The sequence below is a fragment of the Notolabrus celidotus genome, chromosome 22, assembly GCF_009762535.1.
Source record: "Notolabrus celidotus isolate fNotCel1 chromosome 22, fNotCel1.pri, whole genome shotgun sequence".
Taxonomy (NCBI): Eukaryota; Metazoa; Chordata; class Actinopteri; order Labriformes; family Labridae; genus Notolabrus; species Notolabrus celidotus.
Window position 1 is genome coordinate 13,770,185 of NC_048293.1, and position 21,358 is coordinate 13,791,542.

The 21,358-nt window shown below is 41.3% G+C and overlaps 1 protein-coding gene across 2 annotated transcripts in view; it reads left to right on the forward strand.

The window, feature by feature from the left end:
• LOC117805803 (regulator of G-protein signaling 6) overlaps positions 1–21,358 on the forward strand; it is a 50,503-nt gene that overhangs the window by 19,197 nt on the left and 9,948 nt on the right. Inside the window, exons 2-7 of one of the 2 annotated variants that reach the window (XM_034674359.1) lie at positions 15,679–15,778; positions 17,119–17,169; positions 17,270–17,376; positions 18,666–18,717; positions 19,103–19,167; positions 20,722–20,798. In XM_034674359.1, the coding sequence (XP_034530250.1) occupies positions 15,679–15,778; positions 17,119–17,169; positions 17,270–17,376; positions 18,666–18,717; positions 19,103–19,167; positions 20,722–20,798 (452 nt within the window). Of the gene's footprint in view, positions 1–15,678; positions 15,779–17,102; positions 17,170–17,269; positions 17,377–18,665; positions 18,718–19,102; positions 19,168–20,721; positions 20,799–21,358 lie in introns of those variants that run through there. The other variant, XM_034674358.1, reaches the window with a different exon arrangement.

Below are 21,358 nucleotides of genomic sequence, written 5' to 3' on the forward strand. Positions count from 1 at the left end.
GTTCATGGCTCAAGTTGATGTTAATTTTGTAATTTATGGTCCTTTTTAGAGTAGGAAGGGTATGCTTCAGAGGAGTGCAACCAATGATGAACAAGTTGCTACCATAGGGACATGACTGCCAGGGTAAAGACCCAACATTATGTATCTAACCTGTCCTTCAATTAAGGCCACTTTGGCTAATTAAAATGGAACAAGGGAGGGTGAGATGGCCACAATCGATGGATGTCATGGTAGATAGCCTCTTCTATATTGTCTATAACAGATGGTGTTATGGAGTGAATTTACTTTTGACCATTTATTTGAAACGATAATAGAAAGGGAGTTTAGGATGTGTTGATTTCCTAATTCCTCTCCTTCCTCCTCTCTCCTAATTTCCTATAAGATGAGTTAACTCCAACATGAAAAAATGTGTCTCCTGTGTGAGACATCAAGATCAGGCTTGTGGGCCCAGAGAGGGAGGAGGCAGACCTGGGCTTGAAGATGCTTCCTCTCTCTCCCTCTCTCTCTCTCTCTCTCTCTCTCTCTCTCTCTCTCTCTCTCTCTCTCTCTCTCTCTCTCTCTCTCTCTCTTTCTCTCTCTCTCTCTTTCTCTCTCTCTCCCTCTCTCTCTCGCTCTCCCTCTATCTGTAACCCAATTACTAGCAGGCCTTAAGGAATGGGACCAGCAGGAGTGGCGTGTCAGGGGACCGTGCCAACATCAAAGACGGACAGATGGTCCTGAGGTTTTACCTCCTCACACCAATCTCCTGCAGATATGATTAAATGATTAGCCACTGCAGTGGCCCAGATATGAAGACAGAATGAAGCGTTATTGATTGAAAAAGTGGAAAGCTTCAAACTGAACTTAAACTCTGTGTCACCCCTTTCTCACACAGCAGCAGCAATAGCTATCATGAGGCACTGAGCTCCTAAATTGGCAGCATCAGAGAGAGTTGTACCCGGTCTGAGGCCCACATAGGGGCTCTAAACAGAGCATCCTCACCCCCGTCCTCAAAATAGCTCAGTGTTATCTGCTGCCTCCCACCCAACACTGTCACTCTGTTGTTGATTTCCTCTTTTACATTTGAGCAGCTTACCTCTGCCTTACATAACAGTGATACTTCAGAGGTGAGACTTGGATTTCTCCTTGGAAGACAGCAGACGGGGTGAGGAGAAAAAACTGATAAATGATAGAAAAGACTCTCTGTAAGGAACTTTGAAACTGACATCAGCAGATGTTTTTTGCCTGCTACAATCTGTTAGCTTTATCCACACCAAGCTGTCACATCCCACCTCTCCCTCTCTGTTGTTTTTTCATCACACCTCATGCAAATATCCTTCCGACGTTGCTTTTCCTAATAACTCACTAGCAGCTGAAAGGAAACTGAACCTTATTAGGACCTTTACACGCTCCCACATGCACTCAAAATGCAGGTGGTGTGAGAGGTGTTTGCAGGGGAAGTAGCCTCCCTGCATGTAAATGTTGTTAGTTAATGATCTGTGAGATAAATCTAGCAAAGGGGTAAACTGCAGGTTATTTGATTTGACCTTTCCTAGTGTTTTGTAGCCAAATCATGTCAGTCGCAGAGCAACCTTGGAACCCAGAGGTATGTATTGTCTGGCGAATTTGAAATGCTGACTTTTTCAGGCATTTATATGAAGCCAACGGTTAGAAATAAACAACTTTTATAGAAGAAGTGGCCGTGTGTTCAGATCAAAAGCATGCCCGTCAAGACATGTGCCCAAAGAAAAGCCATTGTTTTTTTGGTTCATTAAATCCCACAGAGAAGCACCTCTGTTCTGATGAGTCCCAGTTACACTGCTAATAGTAAGTTGATAAACAACTTTCATCTTTCTTTTCTGTGTTGCATTGTTTGCAAGTATCTTGAGAAACAACCATGTGTTTGGATCAACTGGAAGTGAGATTCTGCTCTTCATAATATTGTCTTCAAAATAAAAGGCATCATACCTTGTGTCACATTCCCAGAGGAGCCCTTACTTATCTTATCTGTTTCTAGTGAGTCTCCGTTTCACTGTAAATGGTAAGTTACACAAAAGCTTCCCTCTAGCTTTGATAAGTGATTTTCTTGTGACTAACTTGCAAAAGTAGGTCTTAATTTTGCCAAAATGACAACATCATGCAGATTAATAAGTAGTAAAAATACAAGCTTTATCAGGTCCGTCCTCAAGGAGCAGGACTTTTTTTTTTTAAATGCTAATTTGTTTTTGGTTTTTTTTATATTTCAGTGTTTTTAAAGTGTGGTTGTATAAGTTTTAAATCACTAGTAATTTTACTCGCCACAACGGATGCTGCTCAGCTCGTCCCCTGTGATGAGAAACTGCAGGGAGGAACAGCACGCAAGCTAGGCCACTGTTTCTGCAGATGTGGTCATTTCTGCCACGTAATTTATCTAATTTTGAAAGACTCTGACCCGAGCACTCACCTCGGTTTAGGAGTACGCTCTACTGGGATTTTTTCCAGCACTTTACTTTGCCACCAGAAAGCCTGTTCGTTTTTTGCACCATTTGCAGACATAACACATACCCCTTTTCGACCGAGGCAGCTTCAGGGCCGGTTCGGAGCAGCGCTTAATTGAGAACCGTTTTTCGTGTTTTGACTGCAAGAGAACTGGCTCCCGGCCGGGAAAACCAGTTCAAGAGCAGCTCTAACACTTTGCTGGTCTAAAACTGCGAAACCGCTTACGTCAGGGGTGAGGGGCGGGGATGCCGTGATCAAAAAGTAACATGTTTCCGCCATTGTCCTGCAGCGAAATATAAAGGAGACTAATGGATTCCAAGGCAAAGCAGTGGTCGGCCGAGGAGACAAGATGCAGTTGTCCACCATTGTTGTTGTTGTGAGGGAAAGTTTGCGCTAGCACTGCTGGGAAAAGCGGTCACGTAAATCTGACGTCATGACGTGCCTCTTCCACGGGCTTGAGCGGGTGGAAAAACAAACGGGTGCCGTGTTGGTTCACGAGTTCAACCAGCTCTGAACCAGCACAAGCACCAGCCTGGAAATACAACCAGGTTTGCGTTGGTCGAAAAGAGGTAACAGACGTGCTCCTCCGCCTGTCAGAAATGAAATATAAAACACATACAACAAACCCACTTCAAAAACACTGAAATATCCCTTTAATGGAGGTCAGCATCATCATTTCTGATGCACTCCAGGATGTGTGAAAATTGTAACTATTGGCTTTCATGACACAACATCAAGCACATTTGTTACTTAAAATGACATGTTTGATCAAGAATGGTTTGTTAGCTGTGTTTGCCTGCAGATATCTGTTATATAAATATTATGTCGTCAGATTACCTCCAAAAGGAGGCAGGATGTTACAGTGGATTGTCCCCCACTTTCTTTTGTTATACACACTGTTTTGCTTCCTTATCCAAAAGGCTGTTGAACCCTGATTGGTCAATACTAGTCAGACTACAGACAAACTACAAACAGTAGTCAGACCTTCTCATTCAAGATTCAGTAGATTATACGTAGAGACAATTTTCAGACTTTAAGTAGCCTCCAAAAGCAGCCAGTCAAATGTGTGTCCGCTGATACCCTTCATTTCAGACAGTGTCTCTTTGAAAAGTAGCCTCTGTATCTGCACAGGCCACTTTGTTTTAAAGTGGACTATCTATTCAGACTCCTGTTTTGCCTGCACTCGAGCCCTTAGCAACCCGTGGAGTATCTAACAACAGACACGGACAAGAGGGGAGCTGATCTTTTTCTGTCCTCCTTGAGTCTCATCAACAGAAAGGTGACCTGATGAGTCACTGTGGTTTGTGGGCAGGCTTGTGCTCTCTCTCTCTCTCTAGGATGTAGCCTGTCTTAGCTTAGCAGCATTTCCATCTGTATTTTGTCCCTAAGCTTTGTTTTCAAAGTATCTTCTTTTGATTTGGAGGAGCTTATTATTTCGAGTCTTTTAAAGAAAGGAGTCAGAAAGCACGGACAACAAGATTACCCCCCCTTCCCGTGCAAAGAGCCCCATCTGTAATTGTAATTTAGTCAAGCTGGCTTCTTGCCCGTGCTGGAGCCGAACTTGACAAACTTTTAATTGCTTCAGCTCCTCTTGCCTCTGTGTTGCCATGGTGATGGAGAATCTAGGCTGACACATGCACCCACCCATCCCTGTTTCCCAAATCTCCTCATTGCACCCACGTCAGCTACCATAAGGGATCCTCGACTGGCCCAAACAAGCTACAAACATCCTCATCAACACGCTCCGTCCCAACATATGGGTCCGGTGGTTCAACAGTCAGACTCTTCTGCATCTGAGCACGTCTCCCTTGGGTGCACTCGGCCCTGTGGCTAATCAAGCATCAGCTAATTGGACTCCTTGAACAACGTGCTGTTTTGTACCTCTGGGCCTCTTTGTCAGGACAGGGTCTCTATTGTGTTGTGGCCACTTGAGATAAAGAGACAGCTAATGCCTGCTATGTGATTAAATGACACTTGAATACGCAGGGCGATGCTTGACTAGAGGAAAATGTGACTGAGAATTGTGAGTTACAGATTCTACCCAAATATGTAGAATCTGTGGATGGGGTTCTGGATTTGAACTTGGGAAACTTTGTGCTTATTTTTTGTTGTGTTTGTGTGTATTCCAAGTAGCACTGACCAGTCACGTTAGCATGCTTCTGTGTATTACTTTTCTGTGTGCAAAGCTTCAATAATCAGATACAAATACTGCCAAAAATCTGGATCACAAATTCAATTAGAATATCTTCTTTCTTTTTTCAAATCTGCTTGACATTGTGCTGCAAAAGTCAATCAACGTTTAGATTTCCAAAGTTACTTGAATGCATCAGGAACAAGAAAAGTAGTCTTATAGAAGTTGTTTTATCTCCTTTCAAAGACAGACTTGACAAACCTTCCTTTCTTACTTTTTTCAAATCTGCATTGTGATGTTATTTTGGCAAAGGTTCATTCAGCTGAAGTTACCAGAACGATATCTCTGTGTACCTTACTATTTACAGTGAAACTGAGACTTTGCCTGAAACAGATGAAGGTGTGCTCCTGGTGGGGGTGGTGCTAAATATCTGGAGGGGCAAATTTCACTTAATTTTGATCTGATCTTACACCCTTCTCAGGTTGCTAACCTGACTATAAACAATGCTGTGAAAAGGAAGTCTAGAAGCTGCTAGCTTCACTGTTAAAGTCGGCCATCCTTCCCTGAGGTACTGTATAAACCTATCAGCTGGTATATTATGGGTTTTGAGATTGATTGTGACATTATTGCAGAGGATGACAGTGAAAGGTTTTAATGCCTAAATGGATTGTAAACATGTCTACTGGCACAAAAACACAGGTTGCTTTCACGGCTTTCCAGGAGATGATGTAACATAGAGACTGCGTTTCAGTGAAAAGGATTCCTTTCCTCCAGACAATTAACTGTAGTGCCTTTACAATCAATCGCCACTAATGATTGCAGGGATTACATGAGAGGTAGTGGCAAAAGGGAAAATATTAGTGAATAATATTCATGTTTTCAGCTGCAGGACCTGATGAGAAAACATTTGTTTATTGCAGAAAAAGAAAAAGTCTTTCCCTGCAGGGCTTTCCTGTGGAGAAGGCAATTTGGAGAAGAAATGGATCAGTGAATATGTCTCTTTTAGAGCCATTAGGACTGGTTGATGCCTCACTGGTATGCAATATTAGAGGCAGCAGGTGATTTTTTTTGTTCTTCATTGGAAATGATGAGAATTCGTGAGCTTGGAGGCAACTGTTTAAGTTTTCGTGCGTGTGTTCACACGTGCGTGGCTATGTGCAAGCCTCTGATCGAGTGATTAATTCACACATCTCTGCAGCAGTGAAGGTTTCTAACATCACACTTGTTTGGCAGGGCTTTTCCAGTCTGCTGCATGGCTCCCTGTGTGCGTCTCACAGTCACTTGGCAATACTCTGAGAGTGAGATGATGGTGAGAGAGAGAAAGAGAGGCTAGGGGGGATCTTCTCTCTCCAGCAGGCTTTATTCTCACCTCCGTCTCCCGGGCTCCTCACACCAGCTGGAACTCACTTAATTATGCACCCAGTATGGTGCAGAGGTCACTATGGCACTAAGAAAAGTGACAGGTTGTGTACTTTTAGAAGTTATTTCATAATTTAAAGTCCTGTAAGTTACAGTCTAGGACAGGATTGATGCAATGATATACATGTTATTATATATATATATATAGGGCTGCCAAAAGATTTCTTAATTCATCCCAGAGATTCAATTTCAGTAATCAATTGCTTTTTTAATCCCATTTATATACTTCTGTTATTTTGCATTTTCACTGACGTCCAGTGATCCCTGGTTGATGTGACAACTTTTGCACTTTTCAGGAGTTCCACTTGGTTGGTCTCTGTGTTATACTGGTCCTGTGTGTGTGAAACTCATTGCAACAATGAGGCATATGACTGACTCACCATACCAACCTGAGGACTTACCTGAGTCTTCCATCATTTTGAATGGCCTGCTGTCTGTTGCCACCTTTTATTTACAGTCTATGGTTGCCACCAATTTGGCACTGGCTGTTAATTCATTTCATGTAGTCTCATCCACAGGTCCATGGTGATCAGCACAGTCCAAGTTAGTGCTCTGCTGGACTTTGTGATGCATTTGCCCACTGACATCAGCCTGATTTGCTGCACCTGCATGGTTGCTCAGACTTGAAGTACTTAGGTGATATTTTATTTGCATGGACTGAAATGTGGCATACTTATGGGAAAATAAGACAGCACATGATTAAAAAAATGAACCATTAACTACACACCTTATGCATCCCGATTGATGCATTAATGCTGACAGCACAGGTAATTACTCAAGGTTTTGCAGGAATTACATTTTTAAATTGTGCTCATAAGGAGAAGAGGAGAGGAGTTTTAATTGACAAAGTCTTCACTAACCAGAATTTGCACTAACACCTATCTACTAACAATCTATAGAACAGTTTCTGCTTCTGCAAAGTCAGGTTTTGTTTGCTTTAAATGATTGTTGGCACCATTGGAAAACTTTAGGTTGGAGAATATTTATGAGGTAAATAATGTCATAATATTGTGACTTACTCTATACTATACTACTATAATAATGTGGAGTGGGATAAACCTTTTCTGAGGAACAATAGTGTCTGTGGCCTCTATGCTCCATCTGGATTCTGCATCCCTAGGGTGCTGATACAGCTTTTAGTGAGGATTTTGTCTGTTTGAGAGCAGCAGTTCTCCGAACACAGTGCAGGAAAATCAGTTTGAAACATGTGCTCAATTTTGTTTATTTTCTGCTCATGATGCCGACCGGAGTTTATAGCTCAATAAATGTTTCATTTGTTGTAGCTAATATCTCTGTGCTGGTGTTATGAAGTGTGCGTTGGCAACTCCACAGCTAATCGTAACTGTCTTAATAAAACTAGTTATCAGACTAACCACATCAGTCAGTTTTACACTCTTTCTTTCACACTTCTTTCCTTCAGTCCAACTAAGCTGGAGTGAAGAACTAGTGAGCGGTATTTTATATAAAAAGTACTTTATTGATGTAGAGGACAGAACAGGAAAGAAACGTATGATTGAAAAAAAAACTGTGATATGTACTAATGCAGAACTTGAAGACAATAAAACTTATATTTATCTTCTGAGAGAAATTAAATGTCAACAGAAAATCTGAAATAAATCATGGGACAGAAATAACAAGGGGTCATATGGAAAAAAATGAAGGACATAGATCCACTGCAGAGGGAGCTTAGTATGCTGCTGATGTTCTACTAGCCCACAAGTGTCTGCAAACATAAGTACAGCAAAGGACAGCCTTTATGACAACTCACTCTGGGTGAAAGCATGCTTTGGTAGTGCTGTTCTGTGAGCCACCGCTCACTGTGACAGAACAGATTTAGAGTAAAAGGCTGGACAACTCAGCTCAGACACCCTGCAGCTGTCAGCTGTACGAACTATATATCAAAAAGACAAAAGAGTGAGCAAAATATGCTAATTTGGAGTGCTTTGAGACAACGAAGGATTTAAAGTTTGTTATGTCCAAGAAAAACAGAGAACCAAGGCCTCACATAATGAATCATAATTAAGCATTATGAAAAATCAGCTCCTGTTTCATGTCAAGAGATGTGGCTCTCTTCATTGCTGTCAGTGGAAACAAAGTGAATCTGAATCTGTTCTTCTTCTTGGAATTGCAGTAAAATAGCTGCAGCTATCGGGAAATTGCCTCCTACCTCCACAGTGTTAGAATGAAATACTTTCAGTATACATTCAGTACATTCCTTACATTCAGTACCTGAGAGGTATGCCAGGGTCTGATTATTATAGTCATGTTAAACATTATTTCCATCTATTGTAGAAGCTCTCTTTCCGTACATGTATTTTTTTTTTTTTAATCCGACTTTAGAGGACTGCATTGAACTGCTGAGACTCCTGGTGTGTTATTGATTGTTTAGATGACTGAAAAATATGTTGAATACCATCATGGTGTGTGAGATGTATTCAAATGAATCTCCTACTACTCTACAATATTAATTTATCTCCTAATATAAACAAATAAAGAGTTTTCTTTCATTTAGGAGATACATTTCACAGCCAGATAATGTCATTTCAAAAACCATTTTGCATCATAACCCAACAGTATTGAATACTTGCTTCTGATTTGTCAACAGTGATTCATTCTCACAGCAAAAGTGACACCAGGAACAACCTGATCACACATATTCTACATTCACCTCTGCCAGTTGACACTGTGGCAAAAAGGCAAGTCTCTCTTAGCATTGTAAATTAGTTTGCCTAACAACATAGAGGCTTTTTTTAGTGTCTGTTTCAGGCTGGTTGGCAGTCGGGAAATATTGACAGTTACTGGGCACAGATGTGAGAACAGCCTAAGGAGCTAACAGGCCCATAACATCTCTGAGAAGAAAAAGTGGAGCAAGCAACTGACATGTAATCAGGGCAATTACAGCAGAGCTGATGAGTATTTCTCTAAGCTAAGTTCAGAGTAACTGTAACTATTCATTTAGTGTAGTAGTGATGATGGGAACATTGTTAAAGCTGGGACCCGATTCTTGCCTGATTCTTGTACTAAGGTTCAAAACTGTTATGCTCTGAGAAGAAGGGCTGGATGAGGACAGAAATATGGGCGTAAATCTTTCTGCAGAGGTTTAGTGCACCTTGTGTGATGTAATGTTCAGTTCAATCAGAATGATCACAAATAAGCATGCATTTAATAACATAATAATGATGTTCAGTGAAATGTTTATTTTTACTGCAGGAAGGCTGATCTGTTGTCAGTTTAGAGTTACCCACTGTGAAATCATGGGGACTATTTTTGTCATTTTTAGCTGCACTATTACAAACATTTTTAAATCAATAGAATCCTGTTTTATTATTTATTTTGTAGTAGGTGTAGACTAGTTCATGTCTTTAGTTGGTAATAAGCAGTGTAATGTATAGTGAGCAGGTGGTTGTGGAAATTAGAAACCCAACAGATACGCTGCTTTGTGTCAGAGTCTTGCTCACCCTGTCAGGGTTCTAATTCACATAACCCTCCACCACTCACTATACATAATGCCTCACATAAGTCGTAATGCATTTTCAATATTGATGTTGTTATAGTCTTCAGTCTTGGATTATGGAGTAGAGCTTCAGCTGAAGTCGAAAAAGTTTGCTCTGTTGTAAAATAGTTTTAGATAACTTTTGAACAAGTTTTACGAAGTTCACTTCAGGTCTTTGAGAATAGTTTGACCATCTTGAAAACCCTCCATCACTTTTTCATCTTGGAGGTATCGTTATTATCTCCAGGCGAGATATTAATCTTTTGGACGGTCACCTGTGCGTCCGTCATTTTTTTTCCCTCACAGACCCAAACGTCTTTCAACAATGACAAGTGAGCCCGAGCCGCCTGATGACTGCTGAATCATTAATGACGCTATTACCGCCTGATACATCTTTTAGCAGCAGCTGTCTCATTTCGGAAGACTGGGCCAGTTTTTAATAGCTTCGTCTGGGGCCATTTTTGGAAAAGTGGCACAGAGTTTCAATTAGGAGTGAATGTTTCTGTACTTTCCCACTCAGAGTTCCACATAAAGCTTTACTTCATGGTTATTTATGCCTCTGATGCTCTCATTTAGACGGCTTTATTTCACTTCATTAAATCCCAATTACAAAACCTTGTTTCAGGAAGCTGTGACTTCAGATTGAACAGACCTTTCCTGACATTAATATGGAATAAATGCTTTTTATTAACTGGAAGCTGTTATATTGTCGTACTTCGCCTCTAGCTCTCTACCTCACTCTCCCCCATGTGACATATAGCGTGTATGTCTTGCCCTCAGAGCATAAAAGATAAGATGGACAAATGAAACACACCAACAACCAGCGGGACAAATTTGGCCACACGTGTGGAGCGAAGGGCAAACACACGGTGGCAAGACACACAAGTGTTCTCTTGATAATCATTTATAGAGAGCAGTAGCGAGGGGCAGAGTGCTGTTATCGCATGCTAGCAGCAATTTTCAGCTCTCGAAACCCCTCCATGCCAAGCTGCAAACACCATTAACTTGTACACGCAGGCGATATGATGTGCTCTTCCAGCTGCTGTGCCAAGTACTTCTTGTCTGCTGTCATCCTATAGGGAGATAATGAGTCATTCTTTCTATACTGCTAAACCCAGTCCAATGTCCATTATTAGAAGAGAACAAAAGGACTTAATCCTTTCCGTGTTGTTGTGTCTCAGGGGATTTGGGGAGTCCTTCAGAGCTGGATCGAACAGAGCTGATTTCAAAGCTTTTCTCTCCTCTTGTCTTTGCGCGGAGGGTTCATCTTCAAGGGGAGATTTTGTTGTCTCAGTGTTAATCTGCGGTGCCCTTTGTGTAAAACTCTTTATTCTCACATGTCGGCAAAAGCAGGCCCAAAGTACCGAGGCTCTGTTCGCAACACAGAGGGCAGATGTAGCTTCTTCCTCCCCTCATGTGAGAGATTTATCAACAAGAGTTGGAGCAGTAATTCTCCACAGTGGATGCTCAATAATTCATGCCAAGATGCACGCTAAAGCTTATGGTGAGAGATAGATAATTGTCTTGTATCGCAGCGCTCTCACCCTCCTCTCTGCTCTGCATTATGTGTGTTATTAAATCCATACACATCTGGGTGTTTTGTTTTAGATTTATGGGCCCCGTGTATGAATCATCCACTTAATGCTACGCCAGGGAGGATGATTACCTTTGATTGTAATGGTGGTTGAGTAAATGTGCTGAAACACGCTGCACTTTCCACTGGTTGTCCTCTTTTTACCCTGCTATCCACTCCTCTCAAAATATTCTGGATTTCTGCCGGACTATCACTTTAAAGGTTTAATATATTATATTTTTTAAAATACCTGAAAATTAATGGAACTATGATTTGTTGTGCTGTGTACTAACATTATCCAGAACGTTGAGTTCCAGCTCAGGAAAAGGAATACATTTATCGTCAGTTGACACTTTTTAAGGATAATTTTATTTTAACAAAACAAAGGGGAATAAACATTAATCAGAACAACTTTAATATGGTATCTTGTTCATAAACTTGATTTTTCCCTGAGATTTTCATTGGCAATATCATTCTTTTACAAGGGGGACTACAACTCCCATGATCTAGCACTGTCTTACAATGTCATCAAACCATGTTGACCTTTATTCTTCTGACTAAGAGATCTCTGAGGGTAGGTATTAGATATTTTGCTGTTAAGAAGACAAAATGTTGCTTAATTGAAAATTAAGAAGAACAATGGGTCAGGCAGGTATACTGTGTATTTCTAATTGAGGCTGTCAAAAAGCTTGAACGTCTGAACCTCTATTAAGTGGTCTGAAAAATGTGTTAGAGTGATTATTCTGTAAGCCTCTGCATGCACACTTTTCAACCTAATAATAATAATAATAATAATAATTTTATTTGTAGAGCACCTTTCAAAACCAGGTTACAAAGTGCTTTAAATGGTTAGCAAATAAAACAGGCAGATCATAAAAACACACAAGTCAAGATAAAGAAATACAACATATTTTAAAAGACATAAAATTCCCCTAAAAGAACTCTAAAGGAACAATTCTTTTAAAATATATTTCTGAAGACAGTTAAAATAAAATAAAGTCAAACTTGTATCATGTCATGCTATATTGTGTGAAATACTTAAGTATCATATCATATCGTATTGATTGAAGCACATCGTATTGTATTGAATCCTATTGTATCATATGGCATCATGTTGTGCCACATCCTGTTATATTTCACTTTACTATATCATATCATGTTGTATTGAATTTTATCGTAACCTACTGTATCGTATGGAATCGCAACATATTGTATCGTGTCATATAGTATGGTATTGAATCGAATCCAAGCGGCAAACTCCGGTCTCAAACAATGAAGCCAATGCGGAAGTGATATAAACTGCAATACATCGAAAATCCGCTTGAGGCTGGCTGCAGAAACACCGGAAACCACATAGACATGAATGGGAAAAAGACGATCTTTGCAGCATTAATAAACATGTTTACAGCCTGGTTCAAAAAACGGCTTGGCCCTACAACGCTAATCTCTCTAATGGCACACACTGAACGGGGGGTGAATTTTTTTCTAACGTGACGGTTAAGAAGATATTAAGATTATGAGTTTTGCCCAAATAAGGACATGACTGACGTGACTCCCGGTCGGGAACACACAGCCATTGGCTAAGAGGCTCACACTACGTCACACTCTGCCTAGTTGAGTTCCGCATTACCAATATGGCTGCTGCCGTCGATTTGCTTCAAAACAGCTCTCAGGAACAGATGGGTGACGTCACGGATACTACGTACATATTTTATACAGTCTATGGTCGAATCATATCGTATTGAATTGTATTTAAATGAAATGTATGGTATCATATTGTATTTGATGTGACAATCCTCAAACCTGCATTCCCTCTAATAGCTGGCAAGCAGAGACTCCACTGATTGTACAAAAGAGTCACATTATATGTAATCATATGAGATACTGACCCTGCTTCTCAGCCGCTTTATCAGTAGACACTTTCCTAATGAATAAATATTCTTAATCACTAGATTTAGTCTTCTTTAGTCTTCTTTAGTACTGCATGATTTGTATCATTTGATCATTGTAAAGGCGACCAATATGGAGAGAGCTCTATATCAATATAACAAGCAGTATAGCAAGCTAACATAGTCTAAGTAGCACAACACACAATGTAGGCCAAAAGCTGATAGAAGAGGATGTTATGTTAGCAGTTATTTGATCATAACCAAAGGCTAGAGGATAATCAGCTGTTCAAATTCATCCTGATCCACATCCGGTGGCAATCCTTAAACTTCTGTAGAGCTTTTTCAATCTGAACTCTCAATGTTTGGATCTCTCAGGCCTACCAAGCAGGGCTTAAAATAGTGTAATGTAAGCATGTACAGTATGCTTAGTTCAAGCTTTAAGAGCCTCTTTCCTCGGTATGGTAGTGGAACTTGAGCTCTGCTGCGTTAAATGATGAATGAACAGTGAGGGAAGGTGGAAAGAGAGAGGAGAGAGAGGGTCCACAATTGTGTTTGAACGGCCTGAGCTTCAGGACGGCATCATGCCGTGTGTCTGTGATTGTGATGTAGAGGGGTGAGAGGGGAGTATAGCCTATTTTAGATGACGGGGAGCAGAAGATGCTCCTCTAAATCAGAGTGTGTCGAGGCCATGAGTTGAACTCCAAAATGTACCTAATCAGCTTTGTCATACTCAAGAAGTGAGTGTGTATGTGTGTGTGTGCTTCTAAGTGTGCTTACGTACTAGTCGGATGCTTAGGGAGCCATAAAGAATTTAATAGCCAGCACAACAACCTTAGCAGCCACTGCACCGTGTATGATGTGCTGCTGATATTAAAGCTAAGTGTGCAAAATCAGGATTTTTTTATTGATTTGTAGTGGAACACAATAATGCAACAGCACACACTGCTCACATCAATATGGGACCTAACCTGGCTATTTCTGCTAATAAACAACCTGCTGAAGGACTTAACCAAACATAGATTCTGTAGAAAAAGATCACGTTTCTCCATGTCTGTGTTGGTAAGACTCTGTGAATGGATTTCTATATGTTTGTTTACAAATGTCGATGTCCTTGAGTGGCTCGGTGTTTGCTTGTTTACTCGTATGTGCTCTTCCTTTTGTAGCAGCCGAGTGGCGAGTCGAGCCATGCTGGGCCTAATTTCAGGCTGCCGTTGTGTGATGTGTGTAGTGTGTGTGGGTTCTCTGGCTGTGATGGAGGTGTGATGTTTATCTCTGTCTCTGGGGTGTAGCTGTGACAGCCTTTTTCAATTGGCCAGAGAGCTCCTTACTTAAGCCGTTGTAGAGGCTGAGTAAATCACTCCAATCCCTCCAATATGGAGCTACGTTCAAATACTTATTCAATGCATTTAACCTTTGACCTAAGCCCCATCTATAATCATAGTATAAGCTTTAAGGAGTGATTTCAACAGGGTGTCAAGAGTTCACTTTCTTTCAGGTTTTACATTTATGTCTAATCCCTTAGAGATTACACTAGGAGAATATTTAGATAAGAAAAAGACACATTTGGATGACCTTCGAGTTTATACCAAAAAGCATGCCTAATGCAATGATTGCTAAAAGTATAACATCAAAATGTATCTTCATTTGTCTTGTGACAATGCCAGAGTTAAATAGAAATGTATGACATTAGCAGCTCTAACTAAATGTTATCTGGAACACACAACTAGGTAACGTTTAACAGGGCTTACTTTAAATAACAATCACTCTGCTGTTTCCTTCAGATCTGAGTATTTTAGCCTCTTTTAGTTCATTGATTTGGTTTTATGGACTAACATTTTTCAGTTTTGATTCACTTTGTTTTCAAACGCAGCATTGATTAGCAGCCAACTAACTGTTGGGGGCCTGTACCTCATCAGAAGCCCACCCATGTAGCCGGACAGTCACCTCCTCAGAATTAACTATATGTCAAAACAACGCAGACCGCAAGCCCTGTGATTGGTCCAGTGGGTAGCATCATGTTTCCTGCATTTGTAACATTCTCCTCCGACATCTCCTCTCTCTTCTTCTTTGAAATTATTGAACTATGATAAACTGCTGTTCAACATTTATCATCTCCAACTCCAGCTTAATAATACGTTCTGATAAAACACACTTGGGGTCGCCATGGTTTCCTGTGCACAAACAAGCAAAACATGGAACAGAGCTGGAACCTGGAGATATGATTAGCACAGAAATCATTCTGCAAACTAGCAGTAAGACACGCCAACTCACAAGTATGTCGTGCTCTCAGTCTCGAAAGTGTCGGCCACTACAGTGTAGAAACAACCTCCTTTCATACAGACACGCACAGTCTGAAGCAGAAAGCCTGGGTTAACAGAGACAGATGGTAACCATCTTCATGATCCTTGATCATGGTATCTTTACCTGGGGCTTCAGACTACGTAAAGCTAGAAAAGAAAGCTGTGTTCTGTTCAGTTTCTTTCTGTGTGCAGCCTTTGGTGCTAATGTTTCTCCTTGTCTGTTGGATCCATTAAAATGAAACTGTAATTTTCAAACTTTAAATAGCTCCTGTAATAATTGAAAATTACTCATTGTCCTGACATTGGCTGTTTTTCTCTTTTAAGGCTGTTGTAAAAGACAGAGGGCAACTCATTTTCACATTTATTCCATTATTTTATTTGAACCTTTAACAAATCTTTGTCTGCCCCCTCCTCAGATTGAAGACATTGTGACACGAATACAAGATGAGAATGCAGGAGGTGTATCCATCCGGACTGTCAAAAGCTTCCTCTCCAAGATCCCCAGTGTGGTTTCAGGTAAGTGTGTGTGTTTAGATGTGTGTGTGTGTGTGTGTGTGTGTGTGTGTGTGTGTGTGTGTGTGTGTGTACATGCCTGTTAACTGTACGAAGCTGCCTGTGACTGACTGCTGTGACACATTTTCACATTATGCATTTCCTCCTGTGATTCTTCCTTAACTAGGGCTTGCTCTCCTTGATGTGATGATAATTGTGTGTATGTGCTTGTGTGTGTGTGTGTGTGTTTTGTTGCCTCACCCTACGAGACAGAATCAGTAAAGCAAATATGACCTTTTGGGCTCATTTAAATTGCAGCTACTACGGTTGGAGGCGGATGATGTCTTTGCCGATAAGACCTCAGCACTGAGGAGACGGCCTGCGGTGTGAAGCTGCCCTTGTCACACTGCAGAAAAGCTTTTTTTCCCCTCCCTCTCTCTTTACTATCTGTCCCTCTGTGTGTACGCACTGTACGCCTTAATGTGTCTGTGTGTGGATGAGTCACCAGTGTTGGATGAGGGGGACACTCCTGTTCTCCCAGAGGTTGTTTTGGAGTCACTTTTTCCCATGGCTCCCTCAGGCCAGATGGCCTCACGATCTCACTCTGCCAATGACACAGACTGCAAAAATACTTTGCTGTCCAGGATCAGAAATAGAGAGAAAGACTGTGGGGATGAGACACCTGTTAGCTTACATTGTGATATCTAGTTGACTTCAAACATAACAGAAGCTTCCTTAAAGCTCATATCTGTCTATGATTTACAGATTGTACAAGAAACGTACACCAACCGCTCACTAATGAGCAGGCTTTAGTGTTTGCAAGAAAAACAGTCCTATGGAGAGCAAAAGCAGGAAAACAATCTACAGTGATGACAACCCAGGTTCCATCTAACATAATCGAACAACAATGTATTCATCTCTATAAACAGATATCTGCTTGCAAGTGCAGTTTACAGTCCATTGGATCAAAAACTTCAACCTGAGCAACAAATCTGCCTGACACTGTGTCACAAAGGCCAATCAGCGTTTAGATTTCCTGACTCCCTCGAATGAGTTAGAAGTTGATCTGACTTTCATTCAACAGGCATTTCAAAGCTGTTGTCTTCTCCTCTTGAACAAGTTTGTATTTTGACTTTTTACAAATGGAAATCATGATGCTATTGTGGCAAACTTCAGGTCCGTCGTTTGCAGGTCATATACTGGTTAACTGTGGCCACACCTGAACCCTGAAAAGTTGGCTATCGTTCCCTGCAGCATGGTATTATTGTCATGAGTTAGCGGATGGACTCCGAGAACGGTTGATTTAAGCTCTGTTGAAATGATTGCAGTGATACTTCTAACCAGTGGCCTTCTTTGAATTCCAGGTGCAGACATTGTTCAGTGGCTGATGAAAAACCTGACTGTTGAGGATCCAGGTATGTCACTGTCCTACAAGTAAGCACAACACAGAAACGTGAATAACTGAAGGAGACTGTAGTTTCATATCTGTCTGTATGTCTTCTCTCATGTCAACAGCTGAAGCTATTCACCTTGGGAGTCTGGTCGCTGCACACGGCTACATCTTCCCCATCTCCGATCACGTCCTGACACTAAAAGATGATGGAACTCTTTATCGTTTTCAGGTAATGAAAACTCAACCATTGGACAGCTCTTGATATACTGTATGTTTGGAGGCCTTTGAGTATGGACTGATAAGGTGAATGGGGCAAATGTTTATCGCGTGATGATAATGAACGCAATCCTTTCTAAGCTTATTACTCATCTAACCAAGGTCGGTACTGTAGATCCCTGCTGGACACTGCGTCAGAGCGGAAAGTGGGCTGCAAAACGGGGGCCCAGAGGCAACCCGTGCAGCCTGTCAACGGGGTGTTATTTCTTGCTCCATCTGATCCAGCATGAACTCTGACAGGTCCCTCTGACAGCTACGGGGCCTGCTCTGCTCTGACTCATTACTGTGACTGACCCATTAGCATCTCATTCTGGCCGGCCGTGGTAGCCTCCCCTATGGGAGGCACTGAGCCGGCCACACGCTGGCTCTGCACTTTTCCCTGTTACCCATCCTGCCCTGCCCTCCCTCCCCTCCATCATCTACTTCTGAATACATTTATCCTCACCTCTATTGCTCAGGATTAAAAGCCATTATTGTGCCTGCGCAGGAAGGGCAGCGTGTGTCACACTTGCTCATTCAGCGAGGGCTAAAAATACTCTCTCTGATGTTGTCGTGATGCAACAGGCCCACGTCATCAGAACATTCAAACAGTCCACGGTGCATTTGAAATGCTTGGATTATAGACAGGGGGATGTTTCTTGGTCTATAAATAGCCCTATTTGGTGGAAGACCTAGATTGAATAACCACTCTCTTCTGTTGTTTGTCACAAATTTGCGCACATACTCTCTAAATTTAGAATGACAGTAATGATACAGGATGAGAGCATGATAACCCCCTTTGTTCATTATATTCAAACAAGTACGTTCATCAGCGTCAGCGTTAGCTCTTAGGCTAATTACCATTATGACAAATGTGTTTGAGTACCACCAACTTCTAACTCTGCCCTGTTATTAAGAATGCATGATAGATGGGAGTGATCCATTATTTATAGGCTCTGGAAAGAACTTTGAATGGATAATATCATTTTGCAAAAGACAATTAAATATGGAGAGAGAGAATATAGCTTCTAATACTCCCCAGAGAGTTATGTGCAGCAAACGGACATCATGAATCATCATCAAAGAAACGAGTCGTCTTTTGACTTTGTGCAGAAGTGTGGAGGGAGCAAGGGTGATGGAAGAAATAAAATTCCAACATTCATATAAAAGACTATTATGGGTTACTTTCAAAAGGACTTCATGCTGATTTCACGAGCAAATAAACAAAAGCTGTGTCTCTTTCATCCCTTCCTGTTTCATCAGTCTCCTTACTTCTGGCCTTCAAACTGTTGGGAGCCGGAGAACACAGACTACGGTGAGTCACACACTGTCTCTTGATTTTCTAGCCTAATTCTTCAAACCAGTAAGATCTTCCTGTAGCCTTTGGCTGTCCCATTTCTTCCAGAGCTGAAAGACAACTCTGCAGAGCTGTTGTTGACACTCACTGAATATTGATCCACAGGGCCATTCCCTGTAATGTATCTGTCCCTGAGGAACCCCTACTACAGTCCAGAGGGATAAGATTAGCCAAACAAAATAAAGGGACAGTCACTGATATGAGCACGTATCCATTCTCTGTAGCCAAGACCTCAGCACCATCCATTGAAGATATTCTGTTTCTTTGTTTTTTGTAGTTAGAAGGCAGACATCTCTTCCAACAAACGTTTTATGCTTTCCTCTTTCTCTTTTTATCCCTTCAGCCATTTACCTTTGCAAGCGCACCATGCAGAACAAGGCCAGGCTTGAGCTCGCTGACTATGAAGCTGTGAGTACGCTACATTCTAGTTTAACCATTACCAGGAATCTCTTGTATCTGTCCTATCACGTGTGCACTAACTTTAACATTGTAGCACTCTGAATTCCTGTTTTTCTTTCACTTGCTGCTGAAAACAAAAGAGCTAAAACAGAAACAGAGTCCTCTGGTACGTCAAATTCCAAAATTTGCTTAGTCAAATTACAGACTTTCAAAAAGAAATCTGTCAAAGGCAGTTGTTCTTTCACAGCAGAAAACAGCACCGTCATTTACCAGCCACAAAACATTTGCAGACACATCCATAGGCCTACCTGGAATCAGCAGATCAATACAGTCTCAAGAGGGGCATTACTGCAGTGCTTATCTCCTGCTGTTATATAAAAGCAATGCACTTCAATATTCTAAATTACTCTGCAACTATTGTCCAGTACACTTCCCTTCTCGAACAATCAGGTCACGTTATGACTCCAGGCCTTGCTGCTCCCACTGTGTTCGTGCCTGATAACTGGTACTCACAATTAAATCTGTCTCTGTAACAAGGCCATGTGCTGTTATTTTGACAGATGCTGGTTAAGGGTGTCTTTTAAAGTACACACTAGATTGTGTGCAGCATTTATTTGGGATCCTTGGAGCTTTATAAAGAGCATTTCATTTTTATGAAATCTGAATGTATCAATTAAGTTGCCCTTGCATTGTACTTATGTGTTTGTTGTGTGGGCAGGTCAGGAGCCTTGTTGCTAATTTCTTCCCACTGCTCTTTTATTAGCGATGATGGTAAAAACAAAAACAATTAACATAGCTGTTCTATTTATAATTAGATTTCAATTGGTCGCTCACAATGTGTTGGTCCAAACTTTATTGCAGCAGCAGCACATTGTCTGTGTTTGGCGCCCAGGCTCAAACCTCATCACTCCTCCCTCATTAATTTAACATGCAGAAGTTCAGGAGGGATGAGCTAATATCTTGAACCCCCCATAGTCGGAGCCTGCAGGTGGATGCTGGGGAGGTGGTGGGGCTGAAAGTTTGAGCGGTGCAGAGACAGAGACTGGAAATCTATCAGCTTAAATAGACAACTTAATAAGGAGTCTACGTTTGTCAGGTGGTTGCGATGATGACCCATTCCAAATGTGAAAATGGTGCAGCTCAAGTTTCCCGCCTGGACTACCTCGCGGGCGTCACTCCATTAAGAGTGAAAATGAATCATATAGATTAAAAGCCTTGTAAACCAAATTCTTAAAACCTTCAATCATCCATATTGTAACCAGTGACTGAGTGTCAAGACTTCTCAAATTACTTTGATTATTCAACAAGATGTCTAACCCTCCACCTCCAAGTGAAACACCAATTGTTTCAGGGTTTTTTAAACTGCCTAAAACACCAACACCGCCTGGCAGCAGCGGCTTAGCAACTTGTTCAAGGACACATTTGTTGAGAGGTCGTCTCATCGCAGCATCAATAATCCAAAGTCAAGGCACGCCATCACACTGAATGGATAATGTAATCATCTAAAGGCCTTGAATTCAAATAACCTCCTCCACTAACGGCGCATCTGATTGGCTCCTGCAGGAGAACCTCGCCAGGCTGCAGAGGGCCTTCGCCAGGAAGTGGGAATTTATCTTCATGCAAGCTGAAGCTCAAGTCAAGTGAGTACCATGTTAATGTGATTCACAACATGCCACCTTCTGACATGGGTGGGACACACGCCGCCTGTCAGGTTACAGAGATGTAGGTTTATATATTCATATTTATATATATGCTAACCTTTAGCTTCATGCATGACCTGAGTGTTATTTCCCAGAGGAAGAGAAAATGCTTTGTGTGCCTTTTCAGTTTGGTATTATGCCAATGCATTCTCATCAGTAATGCTCTGCTTTGACCCGAGGGTTCTGACATTAAATACAGTGAGAATTCCCTCATGGACTAAAAAAAAAAAACACACATTTGTGCCAACTTCTATCTCTTAGTTAGACTTCCATCTGGTGGCTCACATGTGTAAGCACACCACTGATATCTTCTCACACTCAGTCAGAGAGAAGCTTCCTTTATGGTCTATAAAAACCCTGTAAAGTCAAGTCATTGTTTGTTGTCAGCTGTTTTGTAATATTGAAAGCAATAAGTCATCTTATATCTGGGGAGTAAACAATGCTGAGGCGGATCAGTAAATGTCAGTTATATAAGAGCTCAGCTCCAGCAGCTCATTCAG